This window comes from Meriones unguiculatus, chromosome 14, assembly GCF_030254825.1.
Source record: "Meriones unguiculatus strain TT.TT164.6M chromosome 14, Bangor_MerUng_6.1, whole genome shotgun sequence".
NCBI classification, from domain to species: Eukaryota; Metazoa; Chordata; class Mammalia; order Rodentia; family Muridae; genus Meriones; species Meriones unguiculatus.
The window spans coordinates 87,353,658-87,381,161 of NC_083361.1; the positions used below are offsets into that span (position 1 = coordinate 87,353,658).

General features: G+C 38.1%; 1 protein-coding gene across 6 annotated transcripts in view; it reads right to left on the reverse strand.

The window, feature by feature from the left end:
- Nup98 (nucleoporin 98 and 96 precursor) overlaps nucleotides 1-27,504 on the reverse strand; it is a 77,562-nt gene that overhangs the window by 34,580 nt on the left and 15,478 nt on the right. For 2 of the 6 annotated variants that reach the window (XM_021652020.2, XM_060367708.1), the window contains exons 6-13: nucleotides 26,970-27,077; nucleotides 26,141-26,321; nucleotides 23,959-24,122; nucleotides 22,544-22,681; nucleotides 19,429-19,567; nucleotides 15,791-15,883; nucleotides 8,544-8,684; nucleotides 2,084-2,217 (exon numbers count right to left, since the gene is read on the reverse strand). In XM_021652020.2, the coding sequence (XP_021507695.2) occupies nucleotides 2,084-2,217; nucleotides 8,544-8,684; nucleotides 15,791-15,883; nucleotides 19,429-19,567; nucleotides 22,544-22,681; nucleotides 23,959-24,122; nucleotides 26,141-26,321; nucleotides 26,970-27,077 (1,098 nt within the window). The remainder of the gene's footprint in view (nucleotides 1-2,083; nucleotides 2,218-8,543; nucleotides 8,685-15,790; nucleotides 15,884-19,428; nucleotides 19,568-22,543; nucleotides 22,682-23,958; nucleotides 24,123-26,140; nucleotides 26,322-26,969; nucleotides 27,078-27,504) is intronic. The other 4 variants (XM_021652022.2, XM_060367710.1, XM_021652021.2 and 1 more) reach the window with 3 other exon arrangements.

A 27,504-nucleotide genomic window follows, 5' to 3' on the forward strand; every position in this document is an offset into this window, starting at 1 on the left:
TATTTAAAAAATACAGCAACAAAAAAACCCTAAAATCTCTAGGAATTATTTTTCACATTAACTAAAATTTCATTCTTCAAGAAAAACTGTTGAGCATGGTCAGACAAGCCTTTAACTACATGACTTCAAAGGTGGAGGGAGGAGGGTAAGAAATTTAATGTTTACACTGAAAGACTGTCATGTCCAGTGTGGTGGTGCATACTTTTATCTGAGCACCGCAGTGGCAAAGGCAGGCATAGCCCTCTGAGTTTGAAGCCAACAAAACCAAGAGTAAGACTCACAAAACGAAACACGAAGGCTGTCATAATTTACTTTCTAGCACAGGCTGTCCTAATGAACATTTTCAAGAAGGTTTTTGTGACCTGGTTGGTACGATGACTCAGCAGGTAAAGGAACTCAAGACTGATGATTGTAGTTTTGACTCCAGAAACCCACATAATTGGAGGAAAAAAAAAAAAAAGCAACCCCCAAAAGTCATCTTCAATTTTACACAGGTAAAATTGCAAATACACAGACACACGCAACCATATATGTCCACACATGTGAGCACACATAAAAGATGTTTTTCATGGCCTTTTATAACCTACTATCCTTGCTCAGAATGTCTGAATGTATTAATTTCTACATTATTCTTCAAGAGAAAAAAATTACCTTTTCTGAAATGTCTCATCAAATTCACAGAAGTGTACTATGCTTATCGTATTTTAAAACTTTTACTTATTTTTTTGAGAGAGGGTCTCACTATATAGCTCTGGCTAGCCTGAAACTTACTATCTAGAGCAGACTAGTCTTGAACTCACAGCAATCTGCTGTCTCTGCTTCGTGAGTGCTGGGATTGGCGTGTACCACCACACAAGACAATTTAAAAACTGTTATCAAAGCTCTCAGAAAAACTTGCCACTTAATGTATAATTGTGCACGTTCATTTCTGTTGCTAAAATACCCTGACAAAAAGCAACTTAGGGTAGACAGGTTTGTTTTAGCTCACAATTCCAGATTACAGCGCATCTACCAAGAAAGTCACGACAGGAACCTGAGCAGTTATCACCTCATATCCACAATCAAGAGCAGAGAGGAATAAATCCACGCATGTCTAGTACTCTCATAACAGTTTAAGGCTCAAAGCCAAGGAAAGATGCTGTCCACTGTGTAGCTGCATTTTCCTAAACCAAGGAAATCAAGACACTCCCACCGCAGGTAAGTCTACAGGCTAACCTGATTAAGTAATCTCACAATGAGACTCTAAATGATGCTAGATTTTGGCAAGTTGAGAAAATTAACCATTTTAACAATTTAGTAATTTTTACAAGGCTGTGTAATTCACTACTTAATTCTAGCACATTTCCATTACTTTAAAGACACTCTGTGCATACTAATTCCTCCCCATCCCTTGTCAACCACAAATCCACTTTCCCTATGAATTGTGACTTCTGGATATATCCATATAAACAAAATCATGTAGCAACATGCTGGCTTCTTTTGCTTTGCATGCTTAAAGTTCACCCATGTACTCTGCTCCTTTTAATGGATGATGCCAATTACGTAACACTGTTTAATCACTCATCAAGAAGTTGGTTCCTCTATTACTGCATTTACTATTTTGAGCTACAGTGAATTTAAATTAGCAGAGGTCTGACCTCCCTCCCTGGACAAGCTCATAAAGTTCTTCCTTTGGCTTTGTACCCTTAGCACTAAACTCGATGCCTACCTTAGCATTGTGGGGCATCAGGCTGTATGGATAACACAGTATTAACCTAATCACACAGTACTTTAAAAAGTGTCAAAGGAAACTTGGGAGCTAGCTCTATCAGTAAAGTACTTGCCCTGCTGGCATGAAGGTCTGAGCTGATGCCTAAAAGCCTTCACTCCAGCTCTGGACAAGTGGAGACAGGAGGACCCTAACAACAGAACCAACTGCCTATTTACCAAACCAAACCATCTCTATTTCTCACAAGGGTGAAATGTCTAAACGTCTGGCACTATATATACTTTACTTGGAAATATCTGTAACTGTTGTCCCTTTGGTAGATAGATAAAACTCATTTTTAACTCTGCCTTAAAAAAATAAAAATGAAAAAATTACCTCTTCTTTCTTCTTAGGATCTGACATAGGATTCCGGAAGAGAGGCGAGTCTCCAAAGGGTGAATATGTTAGACTATTAAGGTGCTGCTGGAGAACAGCCTGCTGGGCAGCAGAAGCATTTGGATCTGTCAAAGCTATTCAAAAAAAGAAAAGGACAGAGTATGGGGAGTAAGTTCAAGGATCCAACACATTAGTATCAGAGAACTGAACACTCTTTAAAGGAATGAAATCTTTGAATGTTAAGACCCATTCAATGGTTAAGCAAAACAAGACCAAACTAAAAACAAAAATCCATGAATTAAGCAAAAGTAAGCAAAGATATGGAAGGCTATTTCATAACAGACATTACATATGAAGACTCACTATAACTAGTAATCACGAGACATTACATATAAAAATTACATTACATATAAAATTTACTATAACTAGTAATCAAATACATATAAATTAAAATAGCCTAGAAAAAGTTTTATAATTATCTGTCAATGGCAAATATTAAAAAACTTAATAGTTTTTTTTATATTATAGTTAGTCATAGTCTCTAGAAACAAAGGTTGTTTTAGCTGGGTATGATGGTACATGCTTATAAAGCCCAGCATTCTAGAGGCTAGGACACAAGAATCAGGAGTTCAAGTCTAGTCTAGACCACAAACTAACTTCCAGGCTGGCCAGCTAATTTTTCTCTCAAAGCAGAAGAATGAACATTGCCTATCAGCCACAGAAAATTCAGAGAGCAGACAAAAGCAATAATAAAGACTATATTTATAATGTGTAAAAATGTGGTTCATAAGCTGGGCATGGTGGCACACGCCTGTAATCCCAGCACTTGGGGAGGTAAAGGCAGATAGATTGCTATGAATTCAAGGCCAGCCTGGTCTACAAAGTGAGCCCAGGATAGCCAAGGCTACATGGAAAAACCCTATCTTGACAAAACAAAACAACAAACAAACAAACAAAAAAATGTGGTGTTATAAAAAAGAAAAACACAGCTATGGTATTCTTCCGAGGATAAAGAAATTGAATTATTCCAAAAATACTTATCAAAGATTAAATCACCAATCATCTGAGAAAAATAAAGTTTTCCTCTTATAAAAATTTAGAAACATGCTAAAGCCAAAATATAGTAATATATATTAAAAGAATTCCCTTTTCACATTATAAGTTCTTTTAATGGGGAAAATAAAAAGCAGCAGCTGCCACCAGGAGAATAGGTAGTTATACTTAAAATGTATCAGATAGATCCACCTTAGTCCTACAAGTCTGTAGAGCTGGATGTATCCAGACAGGCTTCATGGCTCAAACCCATAATCCTATCACTGGAAGGCCATAAGGACTGCAGTGACTTAGAGGCTACTTGGGCTACAGAGAAAGACCTTGTCTGAAATATACAGCCACACAATGTATTACGTTAAGACTCTTGTTTGTTGATATTTTTTTAATAATTACTTATTTGTGGCAGAATCTTAATATGTTACCTGGGCTAACCTTGCGCTCATCCCTCCTGTTTTAAAGCCTGTTTTAAAGATTGTCTGAAATATACAGCCACACAATGTATTACGTTAAGACTCTTGTTTGTTGATATTTAGGGAGTAGTAAAAGTACTGTCAAGAACTTGAGACCCAGAGCATTTAATAATAAAGATAACAAAGAGATTTAAAGAGCCTACAGTAAATCATCTAAATTCAGACCAGTCACTAAAACACTTAGAACTATAGACAAAAGTCAGCCATAGTGGCATATGTCTGTAATTCCAGCTACTTGGAAGGCTTTAAAACAGGAGGGATGAGCGCAAGGTTAGCCCAGGTAACATATTAAGATTCTGCCACAAATAAGTAATTATTAAAAAAAAAGACTACATAAGCAAAAAATATACGCAAGTTATCAAAAATAATTTGCATAAAACAAAAAGTTATACAAGAAGACTAAGAAGTTCCAGAAATAACAAATCTTTTTTCCTTTGGTTGAATTGAGAGTCTCATACAAGCTAAGCAAACACTACCGTGGTGGTATATCCCTTGCCCAAGAAGTCTGTGTCTTTACTTATTTTGTTACTTGAAATCCTTCACCCCTTAAAAAAATTTAAAGCTGACCTATAGGTCACACACCTTTTATTCTTGATCATAAGAATAAAAACGAAGATCTCAGAGATAGAGCAGTAAAGAACTAGTTGTTTTCCCAGAGGCCCTGGGGGGGGGAGGTTCATATGTTACGTATGTTCATATGTAACAGTCATATGTTAACTACAGTTCCAGGGTATTGATGCTCTATGGGCACTGTGAGCAGGAGGTGCACAGAAATAGATGTAGCAAAGCATCTACGTACATAATAATCGCTTAAAAATATTTAACAAACCCCAAGCTTATTTAGAAAAATTTGTTTTACAGTCCCAGTATAAACATTTCAAAACAAGATTCAGGAGCGGGGCGGTGCTCATACTACCACTTGGATCTCTGTAAGCTCAATGCCAGCCTGGTCTACAGGACAGCCAGGGGTACACAGAAAAACCCTGTCTTGAAAAATAAAAAACAGGGCTAGAGATGGCTCAGTGGTTAAGAACACTGGCTGTCCTTCCAGAGGTCCTGAGTTCAAGTCCCAGCAACCACTTGGTGGCTCCCAACTATCTATAATGTGATCTGGTGTCCTCTTCTGGCATGTAGGAGTACATGGAGATAGAGCACTCATACATAAAATAAACAAATCTTTAAAAATAAAAATAAAACACAAACAACAGAAAAAGATTTAGGGTCTAGAGAGATGGTTTAGCAGTTAAAAGCAAATGTTGGTTTTCCAGAGAACCAGAGTTCAATTCCTAATGCCCACAGTAGGCAGTTCACAAATATCTGCAACTTCCTGTAACTTCAGCTCCAGAGGACCTGATGCCTTTGGAGTACTTGAACATGCACACACACCTCGCATACACAGTGTGTGTGTAGTAGGGGGTATGGCTCAATGGTTAAGAGCATGTCACTTTTACAGAAGATCCAAGTTCAGTTCCCAGCATCCACATGGTGACTCACCAACTACCCATAATTCCAGTTCTAGAAAACCAACACCTCTTCTGGCCTCTGCAGGCACCAGGCACACACGTGGTGCACATGCATCCACGCAGGCAAAATACTCACACACATGAAAAAAAAATTAAAGACACAGATAACAGTGCTGAGATGTGAGCAAAAATTAATGAGAACACTAGTGAAACTACTATTGCTATTATATTCTAGTCACAACAACTTGAAAACATCTCAAAGAATTATACCAAATCATTAAAGGAATTGAAAAAAAAAAATCAAGTCTCTGTGTGTGTGTGTCTATCTTCTGAGACTTTCTCTGTGTAACCTGGCTATCCTGGCACTTGTTCTTAGGCCAAGGCTGGCCTTGAACTCAAATCTATCTACCTGCCTGTGCCCCTGAGTGCTTGAAAAAACAGTTCTAGCATATCAATTCTGCTTGGAGTTAGGAGATTGGGTAGAATTTCAAAAGAATCAAGTCTGATACACCAAATGAGAACACCAAACTATAAGGACATATAGGGATACCATCACGACAAATTTGAAAATGAGACCTCCACCCAATGATGGCTGACTATAAGACTAGCACCTTTTAATTAAGATTTTGTGATACAAGTTAGACGTTCTAAAAGTTAATACAACTATTTACAAAAGGGCAATAATAGACAACTGAGCCAAGAGTCAAGTGTGGTCATGCATGCCTGTGTTCCCAGCACTTGGCAGGCAGAGGCAAAGAGAATCAGGAGCTCAAGGCCAGCCTTTTTAATACAGTATGAGCTACATCTGATCATCTGAAAAATGAGAGATAGGGAAGAGGGCACCACATTTGATCAAGTAGGACTAAAGTAAAACAGAAGAATAAATGTGTAGTTGCCTGCAGAGGCCATGAATGTAACTCAGCTGACACTGTGTCTATTCTGCATAATGTACTTGGTCTGACTGATCCTTACTCTGCAATATGAAAAGGATAGAGTGGCATGTAAGTACTGGGGTTTGGAGGCAGGAGGATCAGAAGATCAATGTCATTCTCAGCTACATAGGGAGTTCGAGGTCAATCTGGGATACATGAGATCCATCTTAAAAAAAAAAATTCCACTTCTCAAACTACCTGCTGACAGCTGGGCATGCGTGGCTGAACACCTTTAATACCAGCACTTGGGAGAGAGAGGCAGAGGGATCTCTGTGAGTTTGAGGTCAGTCTGGTCTACAAAGTGAGTCCTGGACAGTAGGGATCTGTTACACAGAAAAACCCTGCCTCAAAAAACCAGGATAGATAGACAGATAAGACAGACAGACAGACAGATAGATAGATAAAAATAAGCAGGAGCAATTAAAAACAACAAGAAAACTACCCACTGTCATTCTCCTAACTTCACTGACACCCAACAGATAAGCTGTAAACCACAGATCATGAAAACTAAATAAGTCCACGGAAAGGACAAAAGCAACTATCGAAAAAAATGGCATCATTCATCAACTGAGAATTCACATTCCAACATTTAGGGAACTTTCTGGTTTTCAGACTACAACTTATAAGATGAAAGATGCTGGTAAATACAAACACAGAATTGCCAATAAGGTTTTAATTATTTTTTTTTAAATATAAATGGAAAAGATCACAAAGCAGAATCAAAATTTAAAAACCCTAATGAATTAAGGAACAAAAGATATCTGAAAATTTTGGAATCAATTAGCAAACCCAGACTCTCAAGAAAAATCAATGTCTAAACTCATATGGCTGAAAAGAGGAAATCTTTGGGGTTGTCTTGTTTGTTTTTTTGAGATAAGGTAGCTGAAGTTGCTATGTAGCTGAAAAATACCTTGAATTCTTGATCCTTGTGCCTCAAGTGTCACTTACAGGTGAGTGCCACTACGTCTGACTTTCAACTTGTTTTTAACCAAAGAACAGAAAACAACAGTAAATCAGGCCATATCAACTATCAATATAAAGATATAAAAACAGGGAGCTAGCTGACAGCTGACTCAGTAGTTAAGAGCACTTGTTGCTCCTGCAGTAAAAAACCCAGGCTCAAATCCCGGAGTCCACATGATGGTTCAAAACTGTAACAAGGACCAGGGGATCCGATTCCCTATCCTGGTCTCCTTGGGCACCTGGTGTGCACCTGGTGTACTCTACATACATGCAAGTAAAATACACACATAAAATAACATCTAAAATCTTTAACTATATTTACATACATACAAGAAAGGAAAAAAGATAAGACTAGGGAAAGGCAATGATAGCCCACCGATAAAGGAACATCAATAAACACTATCACCTAGTTGACAAAATTATAAATATACACAGCTTAAATTTATAAGAATCTCAAAATGTAGTATAATATTGTGACAAAACAGCTCATTAATTTAGTCATGTAAAAACTCATTTCTGGCTGGGCTTGGTGGTGCACACCTTTAATCCCAGCACTCAGGAGGCAGAAGCAAGTGGATTTCTAAGCTCTGAGGCCAGCCTCCTCTACAAAGTGAGTTCCAGGACAGCCAGGGCTACACAGCGAACCCCTGTTTTGAAAACAAAAGAACAAAAACAAAACCTCCTTTCTGCCACCAGAGAGACAGTTCTGCGGTTAAGAGCACTGGCTCTTAACTGAGTCCTCCCTGGCAGGGGACTCAGGTCTGGTTTTCAGCACCCCCAGGGTAGCTCACAACTACCTCCTTCCATTCAAGAGAATCTGATGCCCTCTTCTGGATTCCACAAACACCAGGCACATAAAAAGTGCACAGACGCACATGCAGGCCAAACATTCATATGGATAAAATAAAATTATAAAATCTTCAAAACCAAACAAAAAGAAAAAAAAAACAAACAAAGAAACAAACAAACAAACAAACAAAACAAAACCAACTCAGTTTTTCCCAACTCACACTATTGATGCCAGGTTTCTAAGTTCTCATTCCAGTGACATATGGCTTAAAGAGATATTTACATTTAAAACTCAGATAGTTGCCTTTGGCTAGAAATAGGGTAGTAGATACTGTAAAAACCAGGCAAGTACATTCATATGAATGAAGAATATAAGACATCACAACAGATAAAAGTAAAACCTTAGGAAATTTAGCAAGTATAGAATGTTAACACTGGAGGGGTAAACAAAACGGGAGATAGGCAAGAGCTGAATTGTCAACCGTAACAAGTTAAATTTACTTATGTTAAAACGAAACACAACAATATAAGCACATTACTTAGTGAAACAAACTTCAACATGTGCTAGGTAAATTAAAAAAATAATGAAAGTGATTTTTAAGGGAGATCAAGCCTACGAACAAGGAGGATCAAGAAGCTGGAATCTAAGCCCTTCTTTATTACATGGCTGTTTAATGATGTTCATATGCATACTGCTTTAGCAGAGTTGGGACAGTAGAAAATCAAGTCAGCAAGCTCAGTATCAGCAAGAAATAAACTGTAAAAGCCTTCTAAAGTGACTGACACTTACCTACTGGGGCCTGGGGGGCGCCAAAGCCCAAAATGGCTGTCGTAGTATTAAATCCAGGGGCCCCAAAGGCTCCTGTACCAAGAGGCCCTCCAATCTTAGGTTGGTTGTTTCCAAACAAAGATGCCTGTCCAGCACCAAGAGCTACGGAGACAAGAGGAAAGAACAAGTGCCACAGAAGATCCTTTGACTATTGTGCCAGAGGTCAGTTACTTAAAGATATAATACATTTGGAAGCTTCAACATGACCAGTCATTTCAAGAAAAGAGCTAATGTGATAAATGCTGACTTCATGCTACGCTCTAGGCTGGGTACAATAGATGCAAAAATCATCTTTCATTGTGTTAGCTTCCTCAACTACAACATGAGACAATAATGGATAGCTTAGATATTTATCCTAATTATTAAATGAATAAACATTCTCACAGTATTTACAAGATGCATGGTACCTATTAAACACACAAAGTATTAACTAATGCCTAAAATAAGGACTTCTATTCCATTGAAGATCAGAGTTACCAATGTGATAAGAAGGAGGGTGGAAGCTAGCTATGTCTGGCAGTGTAACCAAGGCATTAGCAACTACTCTAAAGTAAACACATTTTCAAAGAATTAAAAAAAATCCCTGTATATTTCAGTATTTAGAAATCAAAATATAGTTGACCCAATCATAATGTCAACTTAAAAATTATTTATTTTTGTGTATGTGTGTTTTGCCTGCCATGTAAATCTATATACCACATGTGTGTTTGCTCATGGAGGCCAGAAGAAGGCATCAAATCCCTGGGACTGGTGTTATACATAGCTGAGAGCTGTCACACAGGTGCTGGGGGAAGAAAAAGTAAAACTTTTTAACTATATAACATCTACTGAAAACAGCTTTAACTACGTAAACTTACTTTTTTCAAAAGGCCAAAAGTCTCATGATGTAAGAACTAAACAAACTCAAGTTAGTACTTGAACTAGACTAGTTGTAATAAGAGCTCCTTCTTCTACCTAAATCCTGAAAATACAGATATACAACACTATTATTAAAAACAAAAACTGAGTGATGCACCCCTTTAATCCCAGCACTTGGGAGGCAGAGGCAGGCTAATCTCTGAGTTTAAGGCCAGCCTGGCCTACAGAGCTGGTTCTAGGACAGCCAGGGCTGTTACACAGAAAAACGTCTCAAAAAATATATATAAATAAATAAAGAGAGAGAGAGAGAGACAGAGTGTGTGTGTGTTGGGGGGGGAATAGAGAGATGGTTCAGAGTTTTCTCTTGCAGAGAACTCAGGCTTGATTCCAGCACCTACATGGTGGCTTGAAATAGTCTGTAACTACAGGTCAAGGGAATCTGAAGTGTTCTTGACCTTCAAAGGCACCAGACATGTACATAGTACACATACATACAAGCAAGCAGGCAAAACACTCATACATGTAAAGCTATAAATAGATGTTAAAAAGTTTTAATGTAATCCAGGTGCAGTGGCACATGCCTGTAATCTCAGTACTCCAGGAGACAGGCAGGTGGATCTCTGTGAGTTCAAGGACAGCCAAGGATACACAGAGAAACTGTCTGGAAAAATAAAAAACTTAATTTAGTGGAGAAATTAGTTTTTACTTAATTATTATGTACTGTCTGTGTGTCTTAGGAATCAAATTGTTAAAAAACTAGTATCCTAAACCTAAGCATATAAAAAAAAAAACCAAACCAAAATAAAAAACAACACAAATCAACTCATATTTAAAGTTAGTATCTGTATAACCAAACTACTCACTAAGTATCTAAAGGCCAGTGTATTAGGAAAATATACTTCTGTTGAGGAATGAGTTTGAATCTCTATATCTCAAAAAGAAAAAAAAGAAAAAAGAAACCGCAAATGACACCCATTTAGCTCAATAGTATCAAGCTCAGCCAGGCATACTGGTACGCGCCTGTAAACTCAGCACTCTAGGAGGCAGAGGCAGGTGGCTCTCTGAATTTGAGGCCAGCCTGACGCACAAAATGAGTCCAGGACAGCCAAGGCTACTCAGAAAAACCTATCTTAACAATTTCAGAATATGTTCTTCTTAAAGTTTAAAGTCTGTTTTAGCAAATCTAATAGTCCTGGAATCTCTGTAATATTTACTTGCTAACTCTCACAATCCTAATTTCCACATATGATCTATTGCTACTAAGGTTAGTGGTGTAAAGTCTTCTACTGATTTTGTCTTTTAATTTATTTATATGGGGAAAGTATGAATAAGGAAATATAATCTGCAGCCTATGAAAAATAATTAAGGCAAACATTAAAGGTTATGCTATTAAATTATGGAATTAAGAGATAGTATCAGGAAGAATGATACTGAACATTTTAAAAGCTTGTACTAAAGGCAGAGACACTGTTAGTCATCTTTAAGATCCAGAATCCAAGGAGAAATGTAATCACATAAAATAAAACTCAAACATGTAAGAAAAAACATTAACTTGTCTGTAAGCAAAATTAAATGACAAACAAAACCACCTGACTGGAAATACAGACAGTATTAAACTTCTGTGACTTTATAATGATCATTTAGCAGAAACTATGCTTTGATTTTTGAGTTAGACGCTTTTCTCAGTTAAAGATATCAAGCTTGATACTCTTGTGGGATGCTCAAAAGCAGGTACATGAATATTCTAAACATGCTTAAAGCAAGCAAGGACAAGCTATGATGTTTCGTAGGCTAACTGTATTAAACACATTTTCAACTGATAATGCAATTATCAAGATGTTAACACATTACAAATCAATGGGCATCCGTCAAGTCTTATGCTTAGAATTAAAGCCCCTTGGTAGTAGCACAGCAAACTTAAGACAAGCTTGTGCTACAAGAAATTCGGTTTGTTTGTTTGAAATGGCTGGGAATGTATCTCAGTTGGTAGAAGGCTTGTCTAGTGTGCACTGAACCCTGGGTTCAATCCATTAGCACCACATAAACAGTGTGTGGCAGCACAGGCTTTTGATCCTAACACTTGGAAGAGGAAAGCAGGAGGATCAAAAGTTCATGGTCATCCTTCATCTTTGGCTACACAAGTTTGAGGCTAGTCTATAATACATAAGAGTGTCTCAAAACTATCTATATAAACATATAGATGTTCTGTGTTTCTATCTATATAAACATAAATTTTTGTGTTTTCTATCTATATAAACATATAAATAATCTCCTTCAAAAAGCCCCCTTTTATTTGCTGATAAACAAAGCTATCATTATGCTGGGCGTGGTGGCACAAGCCTGTAATCTCAGCACTCAGGGAGGCAGAGGCAGGCAGATCTCTGTGAGTTTGGGGCAGCCTGGTCTACAAAGCAAGTCCAGGACAGCCAAGGCTACACAGAGAAACCCAGTCTCAAAAAACCAAAAACAAAGCTATTATTAACTACAGGATTTAAAGAAAATATTGATGTATACTGTTTATGCTTTAGGATCATGTTTTCTTTCTCATTCTCTCTTTCACACACACACAGACACTACCAAAAAATAACCATTTCAAAACCTGTGGTATAATTTTGGCATGTTAAAAAGTTCAAAGGTTGCAGGGCATGATGATGTTTGCCTTAATCCTAGCATTCCAGAGGAAGAAAAGGCAGACAGATCTCTGAGTCTAAGGCCTGAGTCTACTACCTGGTGTTCCAGAACAGCCAGGACCACAGATAGAACTTGTTATGTATGGTGGCACATATCTTTGGTACCAGCAAAAGATCAATACAGAGCTAAGGAATGGACTTTGAATCAAGTATCTGAAAACAGCCGAATTAACACAAGGCAGAGGCAGGAGCATAGATTTAAAAAGCCTTTATAAGGCCCAGTATAGCACAACATGACTTCAATTCTAGCAACAGAGGAAGGTAGATGGCTGATTTTGATCTACTTAAGAGAGTTGCAAGACAGCCAGGGCTGCATAGTGATAAGATGTCTCCAATATTAAATTAAAATATTAAGAGGCTGGAGAGAGGGCTCAGTGGATAAGAGCACTGTCTGCTCTTCCAAAGGACCAGGGTTCAATTCCCAGAACCCACATGGCAGCTCACAACTGTCTGCAACCTCAATTCCAAGGGATCTGACACCTTCACACTAATGCACCTAAAATAAAATTAAATAAATTATTTAAAAAAATTAAAATACTAAGCTAAAGGCCAGCCTGGGGTAAAAGCTCAATTGGTAAGACTGCCCAGCATGTAAAAGAACTTGAATTCAAACTCCAGCACCCATAATCCACACTGCCCAAATATCTAAGGCAAGTCCAGAAGTTTAAGACCAGACTGGAAAAAAATAGTAAAGGAGGGCACAAATAAAATTCTACCACTAGAAGCTATAATATATACACAATAATAAACACATTTACTAAAAATAAGCCATGTTCAAATATATGGGACAGAAAGATTCAAATAACCAATAGGCTCACATAAAGATTTCCACTTTTACCACAAGTCACTGGAATATACCAGTTTCCACTATCACATATGCAAAAATGGAAAAATCTATTAAGTATCTAGAGAAATGTTTCAGCTGTTAGCAATACTGGCTCCAAGGTCCAAGGCTTGGTTCCCAGCACCCAAAGAGCAACTAACAGTCACCTGTACTTCCAGCTCCAGTGATTCGGCATTAAATGGCCCCTTCTGACCACCACGAGCATGTGCATACACACACATACATGCAGACAAGACACCCATTCACAGAAAGACAAATAAGCTCACGTGATAGCACATGCCTACAGTAGTCTCAGCTATATGGCTAGAAGAATCCCTCAAGTGTAGGAGTTTGTAACCTTGTTTTAAAAAAATACAGAAAGAGGAATACACAAGATACAGATAAAAGGGAAGTGAGATTCCAACTCATAAAGAAAAAGCCAAACAACATAGAAAAGGTATGAGAAAATTAACACATCAAACAATGTAAAAACCAATGTAAAATGACACTGTTTTTGCAAGATAAATCAACAAGACCAACAAATAGTAATATACATCTTTTTCGTTTTGTATCCTTTTTTTTTTTGAGACAGGGTTTCTCTGTGTAGCCCTGGCTGTCCTGGACTAGCTTTGTAGACCGGGCTGGCCTAGAATAAACAGAGATCCACCTGCCCCTGACTCCTGAGTGCTGGGATTATGGGTGTACACCATCAGGCACAGCTATAACGTACATCTTCTAAATAGCAATTTTAATTTGACTTATTAATTATACAGTAACACAAATACAAAATTATGTAACAAAACTTTTCACTGAGGGTGTTTGCTATTAATACCAGAAAACTCAACAATTGATGGTACTAAAAAGTGAATTATGGCAAGTACAAATTATACCTGTGTGTATATACACACATACACACAGATATTAAGCCATTATTTTGAAATGAAATCTACACACCCGGACCAAAACAAGCTAATGTTTAAAAAAAAAAAAAGGGCTGGAGAGATGGCTCAGAGGTTAAGAGCACTGGCTGTTCTACCAAAGTTCCTGAGTTCAATTCCCAGCAACCACATGATGGCTCACAACCATCTATAATGAGATCTGGTGCCCTCTTCTGGCCTGCAGGTGTACATGCAGGCAGAACACTGAATAATCAATAAACAAACAAACAAATAAATCTTAAAAAAAAAAAGAATTATAATGAGATGCAAAACATAACCCACATTTACCTACGATGAAACTTTAAGAAACGGTTTTCTTACTATGCAAATTTTTAGTTCATTCCCTTGAATCCCCGTTGCAGACCAAGACAACAATGCTCAGCAATGCCACCTTAGCCTGTTGTCTAAGCTAGCTCACAGGTACTCTTCCCCGGAAGAGCCTCATATTCTTAGAAGTGTTTTCTCATTTTTCCTTAATAAATCTGTATTTGTTCTGCTATAAAGACAAAATTCAAACCAAAAGTCACTAACATAAATATGAACCACATCTGCCTACTGTGTATGGGACCCTGGCTTCAATCCTCAGCAGTGCAAAACATCTCAAATAAGGTTCAACTAAAAATGCAACTAAAATCCCTAAACATAAAATGGCCATGTACAAATGTGTATGTGTAACCATGTTTGGAAAAAAAAATTGCAGGAGGGGATTATGGACAAGCTACAGCTAAAAATCTAAATAGCTGATCACTTCACAGCTGAACTACTTGAACTTTTCATGGTATTTCTGAACTGTTAAAGTATTTTGATAATACTTATTTCAAAAAAAAAAAAAAAAAAGATTAGCTGGGTATGGTGATACACTTTGAATCCCAGCACTTGGGAGGCAGAGAGAGGTGAATCTTTGTGAGTTTGAGGCCAGACTGGTCTACAGAGTGACATCAAGGTCAACCAAAACTACATAATGAGACTGTCTCCAAACACAGGGAGGAAAATGGTTAACAGTTCAAAGGAACATAGAAAAAGTGTCTATTAAGATGGTGTAGGAAAAAACATACCACAAAAGCAAAGAAAACAGAAAACCAGGCAGTGGAAGCAGAGATTTTGAAGTAGTTTTGCAACTAAATTACTATACCAGTGATGAGAGGACTAGATAAAATAAGCAAATATGTATACTTAAAACCTATTTTACTAGACATGGAGAAAAACCCACCTTTAGGGACAACCCCCTTCCAAATGCTGAAAACAGGTACACAGGAAGAAAGGTCAATATTTTAAATATACTGAAAAAGCTGGACATGGTGGCACATGCCTATAATCCCAGCACTCTGTAAGGCTCAGGCAGATCTCTGTGAGCTTGAGGCCAGCCTGGTCTACAAAGAGAGTCCAGGACAGCCAAGGCTACAAAGAGAAACCCTGTCTCGAAAAACAAAAACAATAACAAAAATGTACTAAAAAATAACAGGAGGAAGAGGGATAAAAAGTATGCACAAGCTTTTGTAAAACTGAAGAGCATGTTATTTACCATAAAATATACTCTCTATGCTCTGTCTTACCATGAGGCTTAACTCATATAAAGTTAAGACAGAGGGATTTAAGTTATTGTCACTACACTAACAATTCACACATTTTAAACTAAAACTCCCATATAGAACAGGACTAAAGGAGAACAAACTTTTATGTGGAAAAGGTACTTTTTCTATAACTCAAAATCTACATTTTGTGAACTTAATATAAACATACATTTTATGACCTGGTAAAACATATTTGCTAGAAATACTTCAGTAAATCTGTTTGAAAAAATGAAATCTAAGCCTCATATTTATAGGCATATGAGCTAATAAAATTCATAAACTCAACTTGTATTATTACTTCCTAAAATTCATGCAAACACTTTCTTACCTGTCCCAAATCCTGTACCAAGTCCAGTTCCCAGAGTCCCGGGTGCTGGTTTACTTCCAAAAATACTAGTCCCACTATTATTTGTGCCAAAACCTAAGGAGAAAAAAAGAATGAGTGGATTGTAGTTTTAAAACTCTCACTTTTCTCTAAAAGGGAGTTTTAACACAAACTAATCTTAAGCTTTGTATCTTTAAGTTATTAATATTAACGAATCCCAAATTATCAACTAATAAAACATGTTAGAAATTTCTGACACCTGAGCCAGGCAGTGGTGGCACACACCTTTAATCCCATCACTCAGGAGGCAGAAGCAGGTGGAGCTCTGTGTTTGAGGCCAGCCTGGTCTACAGAACAAGTCCAAGAGAGTTAAGGCCACAGAGAAATTCTGTCTTGAAAAACAAACAAAACAAAACAAAAAAAAATCCTGTATAGCAATTTTTGTTTCAAACTGAAAGATCTGACATAGACAGTGATGCGAGGTGCTTTCACAAGGTCACACTATATAAATTCATAGGAACACTCTAAAGCTCAGCTAGCTTTTTTTTCCTTCTTCACCTTTTGAAGAAGATTTCACAGAACTCAAGCCTCTAAGTAGCTAGGCACTAACAGGGGCTTGTAACTACCGACCATCAGCCCTCTTCTCTCCAAGTGCTGGGATCACAAGTATACATCACCACTACTGTCACTATACTGTAAACAAACAAATCTATAACCTATCAGCAGCCTATCTTGAATTGAACAATTTCTTCTTGTGTCGATGAAAGGTTGAGCAAACCACTCTTCCTTAACTAAGGCCTGCCAATTAGAGAAACTCTTTTAACTAACTCCCTGTTAAAATTCACAGGTATCAAACAATATCAATATTGTGTTACTGTTTTATCTTTGTTAGTGAGAGCACATTTTAGTATTCCTTTTGATGAAATAGCAACAAAACAAATAATTAATGAACCGTTAAGCTATAGTGCTAAGAAGTGATCAATCATAAGCCAGGAAATTCTTGTTCTAAAGACACTTAGTCATTTAAAAATTATCATGAAAGCTCAGTGTGATGGCTCGTGCTTGTAATTTAAGGTCTTGGAAGACTGAAGCCATTGCATAGCAAGACTGTCTCAAAAAGGGAGAATAAAATAGAGGAGAATAAGAGGAGAAATGAAACCTCAGCAGTAAAGTAAGTACTCTGAAGTAGTTAACAGTATCACTAACATGATTGTACTTTGTTATGTCAGTATCTGGTTGTTAAACAATGAAAATAATCTTAAAACCAAAGGAGATAAAGTCTGAAACCAAGCATATTTCTGTCACTTTAAAATCTAAACATATAATCTGATTCAATCTCAACAAGTAATCCATGTGTTGATTAAAGTTTTTCTTCAATAGTGTTAGCTCTCTCTCTCTCTCTCTCTCTCTCACACACACACACACATACACACACACACACACACACACACACAAACACACGGAGTATTGCTCACTCAAGCACAATCAACCTAAAATTTAAAAAGAAAATTTACTTAAAGATACTTTCTCTTTTAATTAAAATTTAAAAGAACAGGACCACAGTCCTATAACAGAAAACAAGCTATTCAAGGACTATCTTAAATCCACAGGAGAAATCTAAGTACCAACTTTACACTGTTTATACCACACATTTCTTCCAATTCTCCCTGACTCTGATACTTCAAAACAATACTACTAATTAAATGTAATTCAAATTCGGCATATAGCTAGTGAGGCACACCAGATAAAGATGATTTCCTACTGAAATCAGTGAGCATGAGTATAAATACAACCTTGTAATAAAAAACAGAGGCAGGTATGGTGGCACACACCTTTAATTCTAGAATTTTGAAAGGAAAGGCAGGTGGTTCTCCTGAGTTTGAGGCTAGCCTAGTCTACACAAGCTCCAGGCCAAACAGGGCTGTATAATAAGATCCTGTCTCAAAAACAAACAAACCTCCAAGGAAACCGGCTATCTGTATAGCCTGTACAAAAAAACTGTCATTAAAAAAATAAACCTTCTGAGCTGGTGAGATGGCTCAGTGGTTAAGAGCACTGTCTGCTCTTCCAGAGGTCCTGAGTTCAATCTCCAGCAAGCACATGGTGGCTAATAACCATCTATAAAGGGATCTGATGCCCTCCTCAGGTATGTAGGTATACATGCAGATAGAGCACTCCTACATTTGACAAATACGTAAAGAAGGTAGTTTTTAAAGGAGGTATAAAAATCAAATATGAGTCTAAAAATAGATATGTAACAAGTCTTACATGTCTTCTTCAAATAGCTCCTATTTTGTGAATACACTAACCTGATAATGCTTAAACAGTCTTTTTCTAGTAGGTTACAAGACCACATAAAACCCACTAAACATGCTGGGAATTTGATTCAATGGTAGAAGGCTTGCTAGAACACAAGAACCTGTGTTCTACCCCAACTTGGCCATCAAAGGAAACAAACAAAAGGACCAAGAGCTCTCTAAAGAGAGTTCTAACTGCCAGGCCAGTAACACTGGCAGTAACATTACTCTGTACACATCTTCCCAGAAAAATCAAACATTTCCTAATGAAGACTCTGGCAACAAAATGTTCATCAGACATTTGAACTACTAATTCCCTTGTCAATTAATTTTGTACATATTACACAATGTTGAATGTCTGAAAACATAATCACTGATGAGGTTGAAACATGATGCTTCTTCTAAACTAGTTAAAATATTTCTAAAACATCTCAAAAGAATAAAGTTCCTTTTTATTCCTTTTTAAACAATTTCCTCAATCTTATCTCTATTTTCTTGATTTTTAAGTAAGAAACAGACATTCAAAACTTTTAAGGATACTTGTATTATTGCTTGTATTTTTAGGACAGTCTCATCCGTAGCCTGGGATGGCCTAGACTAGAAACCATGGCTCCTGCTTCAACAGTTACAGATTATAGGCATTAGCTTCTACACACAAAACTGCCAGAATAACCCTCTAATTCCGCAAAGCTTTGACTTGCAGAATGGAATCTCCTTGTTTACACAGCCTCACGTATGAGTAGAATGGGATGCTTCAGACAAATGAGGCTCACATTTGTTAATAAGGTGATCCAAAGAAAATGAAGGCTCACATTTGTTAATAAGGTGATCCAAAGAAAATGAAGGCTCACATTTGTTAATAAGGTGATCCAAAGAAAATGAAGGTTCACATTTGTTAATAAGGTGATCCAAAGAAAATGAAGGCTCACATTTGTTAATAAGGTGATCCAAAGAAAATGAAGGCTCACATTTGTTAATAAGGTGATCCAAAGAAAATGAAGGCTCACATTTGTTAATAAGGTGATCCAAAGAAAATGAGGCTCACATTTGTTAATAAGGTGATCCAAAGAAAATGAAGGCTCACATTTGTTAATAAGGTGATCCAAAGAAAATGAGGCTCACATTTGTTAATAAGGTGATCCAAAGAAAATGAAGGCCTGTGCTAAATATATTAAATATCTCCTACTGTGCACATGGATTTAAAAATCCTCCCTTCTGGTACCTAGGATCAGGCTACAGCTTACCTGAGAATTTTAAAACATTTCCAATCATATGAATCAGGAGAATGATGTGTGGTATAGTCAGTGTAACTTTAAGAGAGTCAAACCTGCATTTTATATGTACCAAAATTGGAAGTGTTTGTATTGGTTCCTAAAGTCAGGGTTGGTTTGTTACCGAAGAGCCCGCCACTGGTTGTACCAAATGAAGGAGCACTGGTTGTGCTGGTTCCAAAAGTTGTAAGCTTGTTATTGCCAAACAGGGTCTAAAAAGAAAGTAATACAAGAAAATTAAAATAATAAAAAAATACAACCGGGGCTGGGGAGATGGCTCAGCAGTTGCCGAGCAACGACTGATCTTCCACAGGCCCCAGATCCAACACCGAGCAACCTCATGGCAGCTCACAACTGTCTGCATCTCTCTGATCTGACACCCTCACACAGACATACAACCAAAAGCAAGTAAACTTGATTCCCAGCACCCATCTAATAATGGGTGGCTCCTAACCACCTGCACTCTAGCAGCAGGGGACCTGACAGCCCTCAGACACCTGTACTCATGCATCCACACATAAAATGACAGAAATTAAGATAGTAACAGGGCTGGAGAGATGGCCAAGCGGTTAACAGTACTAACTGCTCTCTAGAGCACAGTTCCAGCACCTGTGGCAGGTGTCAAACCTGCCTGTAACTCTAGTTCCGGGGGATCCAACGCCTCTGGCCTCTGAAGTACACTGATATGCACATACCGACACCAGACACACAACACAGAGAATTAAAAATAATGAGAGTGCATCCAAATAAGCTACTCCCTGTACCAAATGTATAATGAAAGTTTTAACTTTTATGAGAAGTTAATACAGATGAACATAGACAATCAAAAGATGCAATAATCCAAACAATATTATAAGCACAATGCCACTAACACAGGAAATTAACACCTCAGCAAACAGGGATTTCAGTGACTCAAAGACATACTAAGGCAATCAAATGTTTTCATTAACCAAGTGTGCTAATTGGCCTGATTCCAGCATTTGCAAAACAGTGAGGAAGAAGACCACGTCTCTTTATTAGAGACCGGAGAGAGGAAAAAATAAAGAGGGAAAGAGAATGAGAAGGAGAAGGAAAGCGAAGAGGCTTTGTGTATGCTAAGCAAGCATTTTAATGCTAAAGTACATCTTCAGGCCCTAATTTTCTAATTTTTTTGAGCAGGGCATTATATAGTTCAGGCAGGCCTTGAATTCTCTGTAGCCCAGGTTGAACTCAAGCATTCAATGCAGTCTTGGTTATGTTTGACCAGCTCTTCACAGTACTAGGGGTCAAAACTGGGTCTTGCTCATGCTAGCCACACATTCCTGCCCCGAGTTACATTAAAACTTTTGTAAATTTTTTTTTCACAAGTGGTATTATAATATAAAATTTAGTACTGGTTTTTTTTTTTAGGTTTATGCATAGTTAAACAATTTACTCAACAAGGTAAATAACTGTTGTACCTCCCACAGAAAAACAATAGTTACAGCAACTTGATCAACTCCACGAGCGTTTAATTTCCAAATACCATACCAGTTTATCTCCCAAAACACAAAAAAGAAATAATAAGTAAACAAAAATTTAAAAGACACACACACAAAAAGGAAAACTGGGAGTTAAAATTTATCTAACTTGGGCTGGACATGGTGGTGCAGGCCTCCAATCTCAGCACTTTGCAAGTAGAGAGAGGTAACCTACTAGAAAAAGACTGTTTAAGCACTTCTATGAGAAGCCACCCTGTTCTACATAGCAAGGTTGGTGCTTGCCAGGGCTTCAGAGTAAAATCCTATTTAAAAAAAAAAAAAAAAAAAAAAAAAAGGCAGGAGAGATGGCTCAGCAGAGAAGAGCACTGGCTGCTCCTCCAGAGGTCGAGTTCAATTCTCAGCAACCACATGGTGGCTCACAACCACAATACTGGAATCTGATGCCCTCTTCTGGCGTGCAGGAGTACATGCAGGTAGAACACTCACATTAAATAAATAAAATCTTAAAAAAAAATCTGATGTAAGCAATCTAAATTAAGACTACATACTTTAAACACACCAAATGGATTTTATGATGTCAATAAACTTTGAAGCTTTTTAGAGGGGGCCTGCAGTGGCAGAATGCATTAAGAATAAAACAAACACACAAAAAGATTTTATGTTGTACATAATAAAAATGAGCAGTGGTGGTGCAAGCCTTTAATCCCAAGCATTGGCAGGCAGAGGCAGGTGGATCTCAGTGAGTTTGAAAACAGCCTGGTCTACAAAGTGAGTCCATGACAGAGCCAAGGCTATCTTGAAAAACAGAGAAACCTTGTCTTGAAACCTGCCCCCCCCCGAAAAAAAAAGAGCAGTGTTACTTCTCAATATAAAAATTAAAACTATTTTCTTTCTTTTTAAAGATTTTTATTTAAATGTGTGTGTCTTGCCTACATGTATGCTTGTGTACCATGTGTGTGCCCAGTGCCTCCAGAAGCCAGAAGATGGTGTTGGATCCCCTGAAACTGGAGTTAGACCGTTTTTGAGCTGCCATGTGAGTGCTAGAAATCATGCCCGGGTATTTTGGAAGAGCAGCCAGCGCTCTTCACTGCTGGACCATCTTCCCAGCCCTTAACAGTATGTTCAAAAAACCCCAGGACTGAGGTAAGTCAATGTAGGAACTAAAAGCAAACAATGGGGCTGGGGACGCAACCCCGTTAGTACAGTGCTTTCCTAGAATGCATGAGACCCAGGGCGTAGCCCCAACACTTCACGAGACTGGCACAGCAGAAAATGTCGCAGGCCCAGGAAAGCGGGAACATGATGATTGGTGATTTGGGGCACACTAACTAGTCGCACATGCCTGGATCCAGCACTAGGTAGAGACTCAGGAGGAGCGAAGCTCCAGCCAGCCTCAGCTTGCCTGAGCCCCCGACAGGAAGACCAAGAGAGGGTCTGGCAAGATGGCTTAGTGGGAAAGGGTCCTTGCCATCAGGCCTGATGACCTGAGAACCATACAGCAGAAGGGACTGGACTCCTACAAGTGGTTTCTGACTGCTTTGTGCAGTGTGGCAGCAAAGGCATACATACACAAAATATAAATGCAAATATACTAAAAGATTATATATATGTAAAATTAAAGAGGAAAAACTTAACATCGATATTAAATTCTTGGGAGACAATTTCTGTTTTACATATTCCTTCAACAGATTTTAAAACTTCAAGTTACAGTCAATTCTGAATACCTACCGAACCAACTGCACCAAATCCAGTACTGGGCTGCCCAAAGAGACCTGTTCCTGTTCCAAATGCCGTCCCAGTGCTGGTGTTTGTAGCTGTTCCAAAAAGACCTCCTGGCTGTGAGGCTTGGGTTACTCCAAACAGGCCCTGGAAAGGGTAATCTAGATTAAATAAAAACCAGTTCATAACAGTTTTTTTTTTAAAACTCTAGATTGATAAAAATTAGTCACCACTGTTTGTTTTATTTTTGGTTCTTTTAGAGAGGCGTCACCGCAAAATTATCCAATTTTGTTTATAAACAAAATTCTTGAACATTTCTTTGCAACAATCCTAAAAAAGCAAGAATAAGGTAGTTTTTCCAAAACAGCCATTTCCAGCACAAAGAGCTTCAGGTTCTGGGCATGTATTAATGCCTTCTATGAATTCATGTGCTCCAAGGTGTCGGAGTACATAGGGAGTTCCAAGAGTTCCAAGATTCTGCCATCAAAACAAACAACAAAAGAAACCACCTCACCTTCTTCTTATCACTTTATAAACTAAACATAGCTCACACCTATAATCCCATCAAATATGAAGCTGAAGCAGGGGGATGATGAGATGCAGGTCAGCTGACTACACAGGATCATTAACAGCAGCAAACAAAACACGATCAGGAGTTTTATAATTCCAGGTATTTGATTATTAATGACATAAAGGATTTAACCTCATTCTTTTGCAGATGATAATCAGCTGTGGCAGTCACACCATCAAATTAGTTGTCTGTAAATGTGAGGATTCATTTCTTTATTCTCAATTTTACTCATATGCCTCACTGAATTTTTGAGATTAATCTCATGCAGCCCAAACTGGCCTTGAATGAGGTACAGATAACACAATCAATGCTATCCTTAGGCTCTTGATCTTCCTCCTCTCAAATACCAAGATTATAGTATGCTCAGGTCTATATTTTTATTCTTATAATGCCAATGTCTTTACCTGCAATATTTTTTCTACAATCTCATCCACATACATAATATATTTGGATCATAAATACATGCAATGGACCAGTTTCCCTAACTCCCTCCAACATTCTCATATTTCATATTCTCATATTTTCCTCCTACTCCCTCTGGATCAATGCCAATGTCCCCAGGCATATAGCCTCAAAAGAGCAACCTATAGCTCACTAAGCAAGCTCTTCATGATAAGCTATGCTCAAAAAGGAAAAATGACTTATCGAACAAAATCTCAATGTACTCACTGAGCTGAGACAAAAAATCCAGGTCTTCATTACTGAGAGATTTGTCTTCTATCCCATACTTAGTAACCTCAGTTCTACAGAATTGCGATGGAGACAGCACTAACAAGTTTTAAACATGACTACTAGTCCCATCACTCAGCTTCACAAATAAGATACGGAGTTAACCAAGGGCCCGTTTCCTTACCATTGTATTGGTGCTTGGCTGTCCAAGGGTGCTGGTATTACCAAAGGAAAAGCCAGTACTTGGAGTGGTTGTAGCTTGGCCAAATGGTTTGCTGAAGAGACTGGTGGTCTGCTGATTCTGTTGGCCAAAGAGACCACCTGGATTTGTTCCAAATCCAGTTGTGCCTTTCAGAAAAAGATTTAAAGACTAAATAAATGACTCATCCTTAAAAAAAAAAAAAAAAAAAAAAAAAAAAGACTCATCTTTTGTGAAATCAACTTTTCTTCTATAAGGAAAAAATATTCAATCTATGTTTAAATTAATCTTGATAGAATGAGGCTTTTTCTTTATATCACTATATCCAGCTTAGTCTCTTATACATAGTACTTAAGAATAAATGTGTTCAACTGGGCGTAGTGGCACATGTCTTTGAAGAAAGCTGGATTAATCCCACTTCTTGGGAGGCAGAGGCAGGTGATCTCCATGAGCTTGAGGCCAGCCTGGTCTGTAGTGTCCAGGACACCCAGAAATACAGAGTGAGACCAAACCTCCAAAAAACAAACAAACAAAAGGAATTAAATGTGTTTTATGTTAAGTCAGAAAATACTAAGTTTTTCAACATTCAATGTTAAATGCAAATTAGATAAATACTATATTTGTGTATGTATTTCTCTAGAAAGCTATGGAAACTTTGTTCCTTTTGTTTGCCTTTACAAAGATAAACTGGTGACTAAGGGAAAAACCTGGGAAAGAAGAGATCTTTGGTTTTTAGTTTTTGACAGGGTGGCCTCACACTTGACTACGTAGAAAAGATAATCTTAATTCTTGATCTTCACCTCCCAAGTCTTGTACACATAAACTACCCAAGGGCAGCTACAATGTAAGCTTTGTATCAGAACTTGCAAAAGCAGAATTTTTACCAAATAACTTAGTCTTCACCCTAAATGCTTTCACATCCCATCCTGAATCAACTCAGTTACGTAATTAATCAGGGACACGACTCTGATTTAATGATTGATAATATACCGCTGGGAACTGAAAACAGGTCCTTATATATGACTGAGCTACATTCTCAGCCCCAGCCCTTTTAAAATTATCCTTGTCATACTGAAGTTACAATAGCTTTTTGTTTTGTGAGACAGGGTTCTCCTGTGTGTCCTACGCTGTCCTGGAACTCACTCTGTAGACCAGTCTGGCCTCAAAATCAATGACCCACCAGCTTCAGTCTCCAAGTGCTAGGATAAAAAGCGTGCACCACAATCAGCAACAACTTTTCTACTACTCTGAACAAAGTAGTAATCTTCAGAATGATTCTCTACTCATAATCAAATGAGTTCCTTCAAAATAAATCTCAAGTGTTTCCCAAGCAAATAAAACGTCACCTCTTGCTGGGTGATGTGCACATACCTGCAAGCTTAACACTTGAGAGGCAGAGGCAGAAGACTGCCACAAATCTAACGCTACCTTAACCTATATGACACGTTCCAGACCAGCCAATTTCACATTGCAAGAGTGGCTCAAAACTCAAGTTAAGATCCATCCACAAAGTCTCATTAAACACAGCCTAGAGTCCCCTAGAATTTCTAACACTCTAATCTCTTCAGCAAAGATTTGAATTTTGCTGATCCTTCTGGCTCACACGTAATCCCAGCATCTGGAAGGCTGAAGGACTGCTTTGAGTTTAAGGACAACTTTGAGTGAGAGTAAGACCCTGCTTCAAAAAAAATAAAAAAAAAAGCCTCTAAAACCTTAGAATTTTAAGACTCATCGCTTTAAGTTAGCTGATTTTCCCTAAAAATACAAACAGCCAGTTCTACTACCTTCTTTGGGTAGGTTATTACTCAAATATCACCTTCTGAAATGGACTCTGTAGACACCTTCACTTACAACTGCCCCTCCCTATGAATAAATACCTCAATTATTTTTATCCACAGCTCTTGCAATAAAGTAACAGTCATGAGTTACTTCTATTTGACCATTCATTTTGTTGTTGTTGGTTGGGGGTTTTGTTGTTGTTTTTGATTTCTGAAGACAGGGTTTCTCTGTGTAGCCCTGGGTGTCCTGGAACTCACTCTGTAGTCCAGGATAGCCTCAAAAATCATACATACATGCCTTCCTCTGCCTCCCGAGTGCTGAGATTAAAAGCGTGAGCCATCAAAGCCCAGTTTGACCACTCTTCTTTATGTTACAATAAAGTGCTTACTAGTTCCAAAGGCAGTTTTGTTCTGACCATATGAAAAGGCTGAATTGGTGGTAGAGGAGCTGAAGAGCCCTGTTGCACTGGACGTGGCTGGAGAAGACCCAAATAAGCCAGCCGTGGCACCTGCTCCCACTTGGTTCTGGGGGCCTTTCCGGTTAGCCTGATAATCTTCCAAACGGAGTTCCTGAAGGTAAGTACATTACCAAAATTAGCATATGGCAAAAAAAAAAAAGTGACTTAGAAGACATCTACGCAACAATCTCTTACAGAACAACATAACTGATAAGTGTAATGTTTAAGTACAAAGCATAAAGTAAGTGTCCCTCTATGTAAAATTCAGAGATTGGCAAAAACTGGGCAGTCAAGACGGGTTAATTTTGTAAGGAAGGGACTATCATGAGGGGAGGGAACAAGAAGGGCATTTGGAATGTTGGATCCGCTTTGTTTCTTTTTGTTTTCTCCATGTCACTTGATATGAATCCTTTCACTTAAGTGAAAAATGTATTTATCTAGATTTTAAAATTTTGCATAAGTCTACTAAAAACTCTTAATTTGTGCCCAAATGTACTGTCGCTGCAATGTTACTCTCCAGCCAGAGTAGAATAACAGAGACAAGATGCACACAGTACACCTGTATACGTGTGGAGACCATTACCCCAACCTGAAATAAAGGTGTTCATAACAATGCATAATCTTGACAAGCACTCTGACTAACGTCAGGCTTTCGTTCAGACCCAATGTGAAGCGCATGATCTTACAGAGACTCACAAACATGTCTGTTTTTATGTATAGTCAAAGCAGTCAGCTGACTCTGGCGCTTCGCTTTACTGACCTCCAGTGACTTGCTTTCATACTCTTTCATAGCAGTGATACACTGATGCTTGGTGCTGATGTTGGTGCTGACCCCAGCCTTGACCATAGTATCCGTCCCAGTGGGCGGCTGCAAGGAAAGACAAAGACACAGTCTAAGTCCAAGCTTCCATGTTTACTTCACAGACACACTCCTCAATCACTGAACTTTAAAACCTATTCCCTACTTCACTTTGTGTAACAAGATTGGGCCAAGGGCTCAATACAGCTCAGTGGTGAGTGCCTGCCTAACGAGTAAAAGCTCGGGTTAAACGCCCATGCTCCTCACCTACTTAAATACCATTTGGGAGGGCATGGTGGCCCGTACCGAGAATCCCAGCACTCCAGACCAACCTGGGTAGGCTGCACAATAAAACCGTCTCTCAAACAAACTAAAAGATGAAGGCAGGCACAGTGGCACAAGCCTTTAGTCCTAACTATTTTAGAAGTTGAAACAAGATCATTTGAGAACTGAAATTCAGACCAGCCTGGGCAACATGTAAGACTCTCATGGCAAA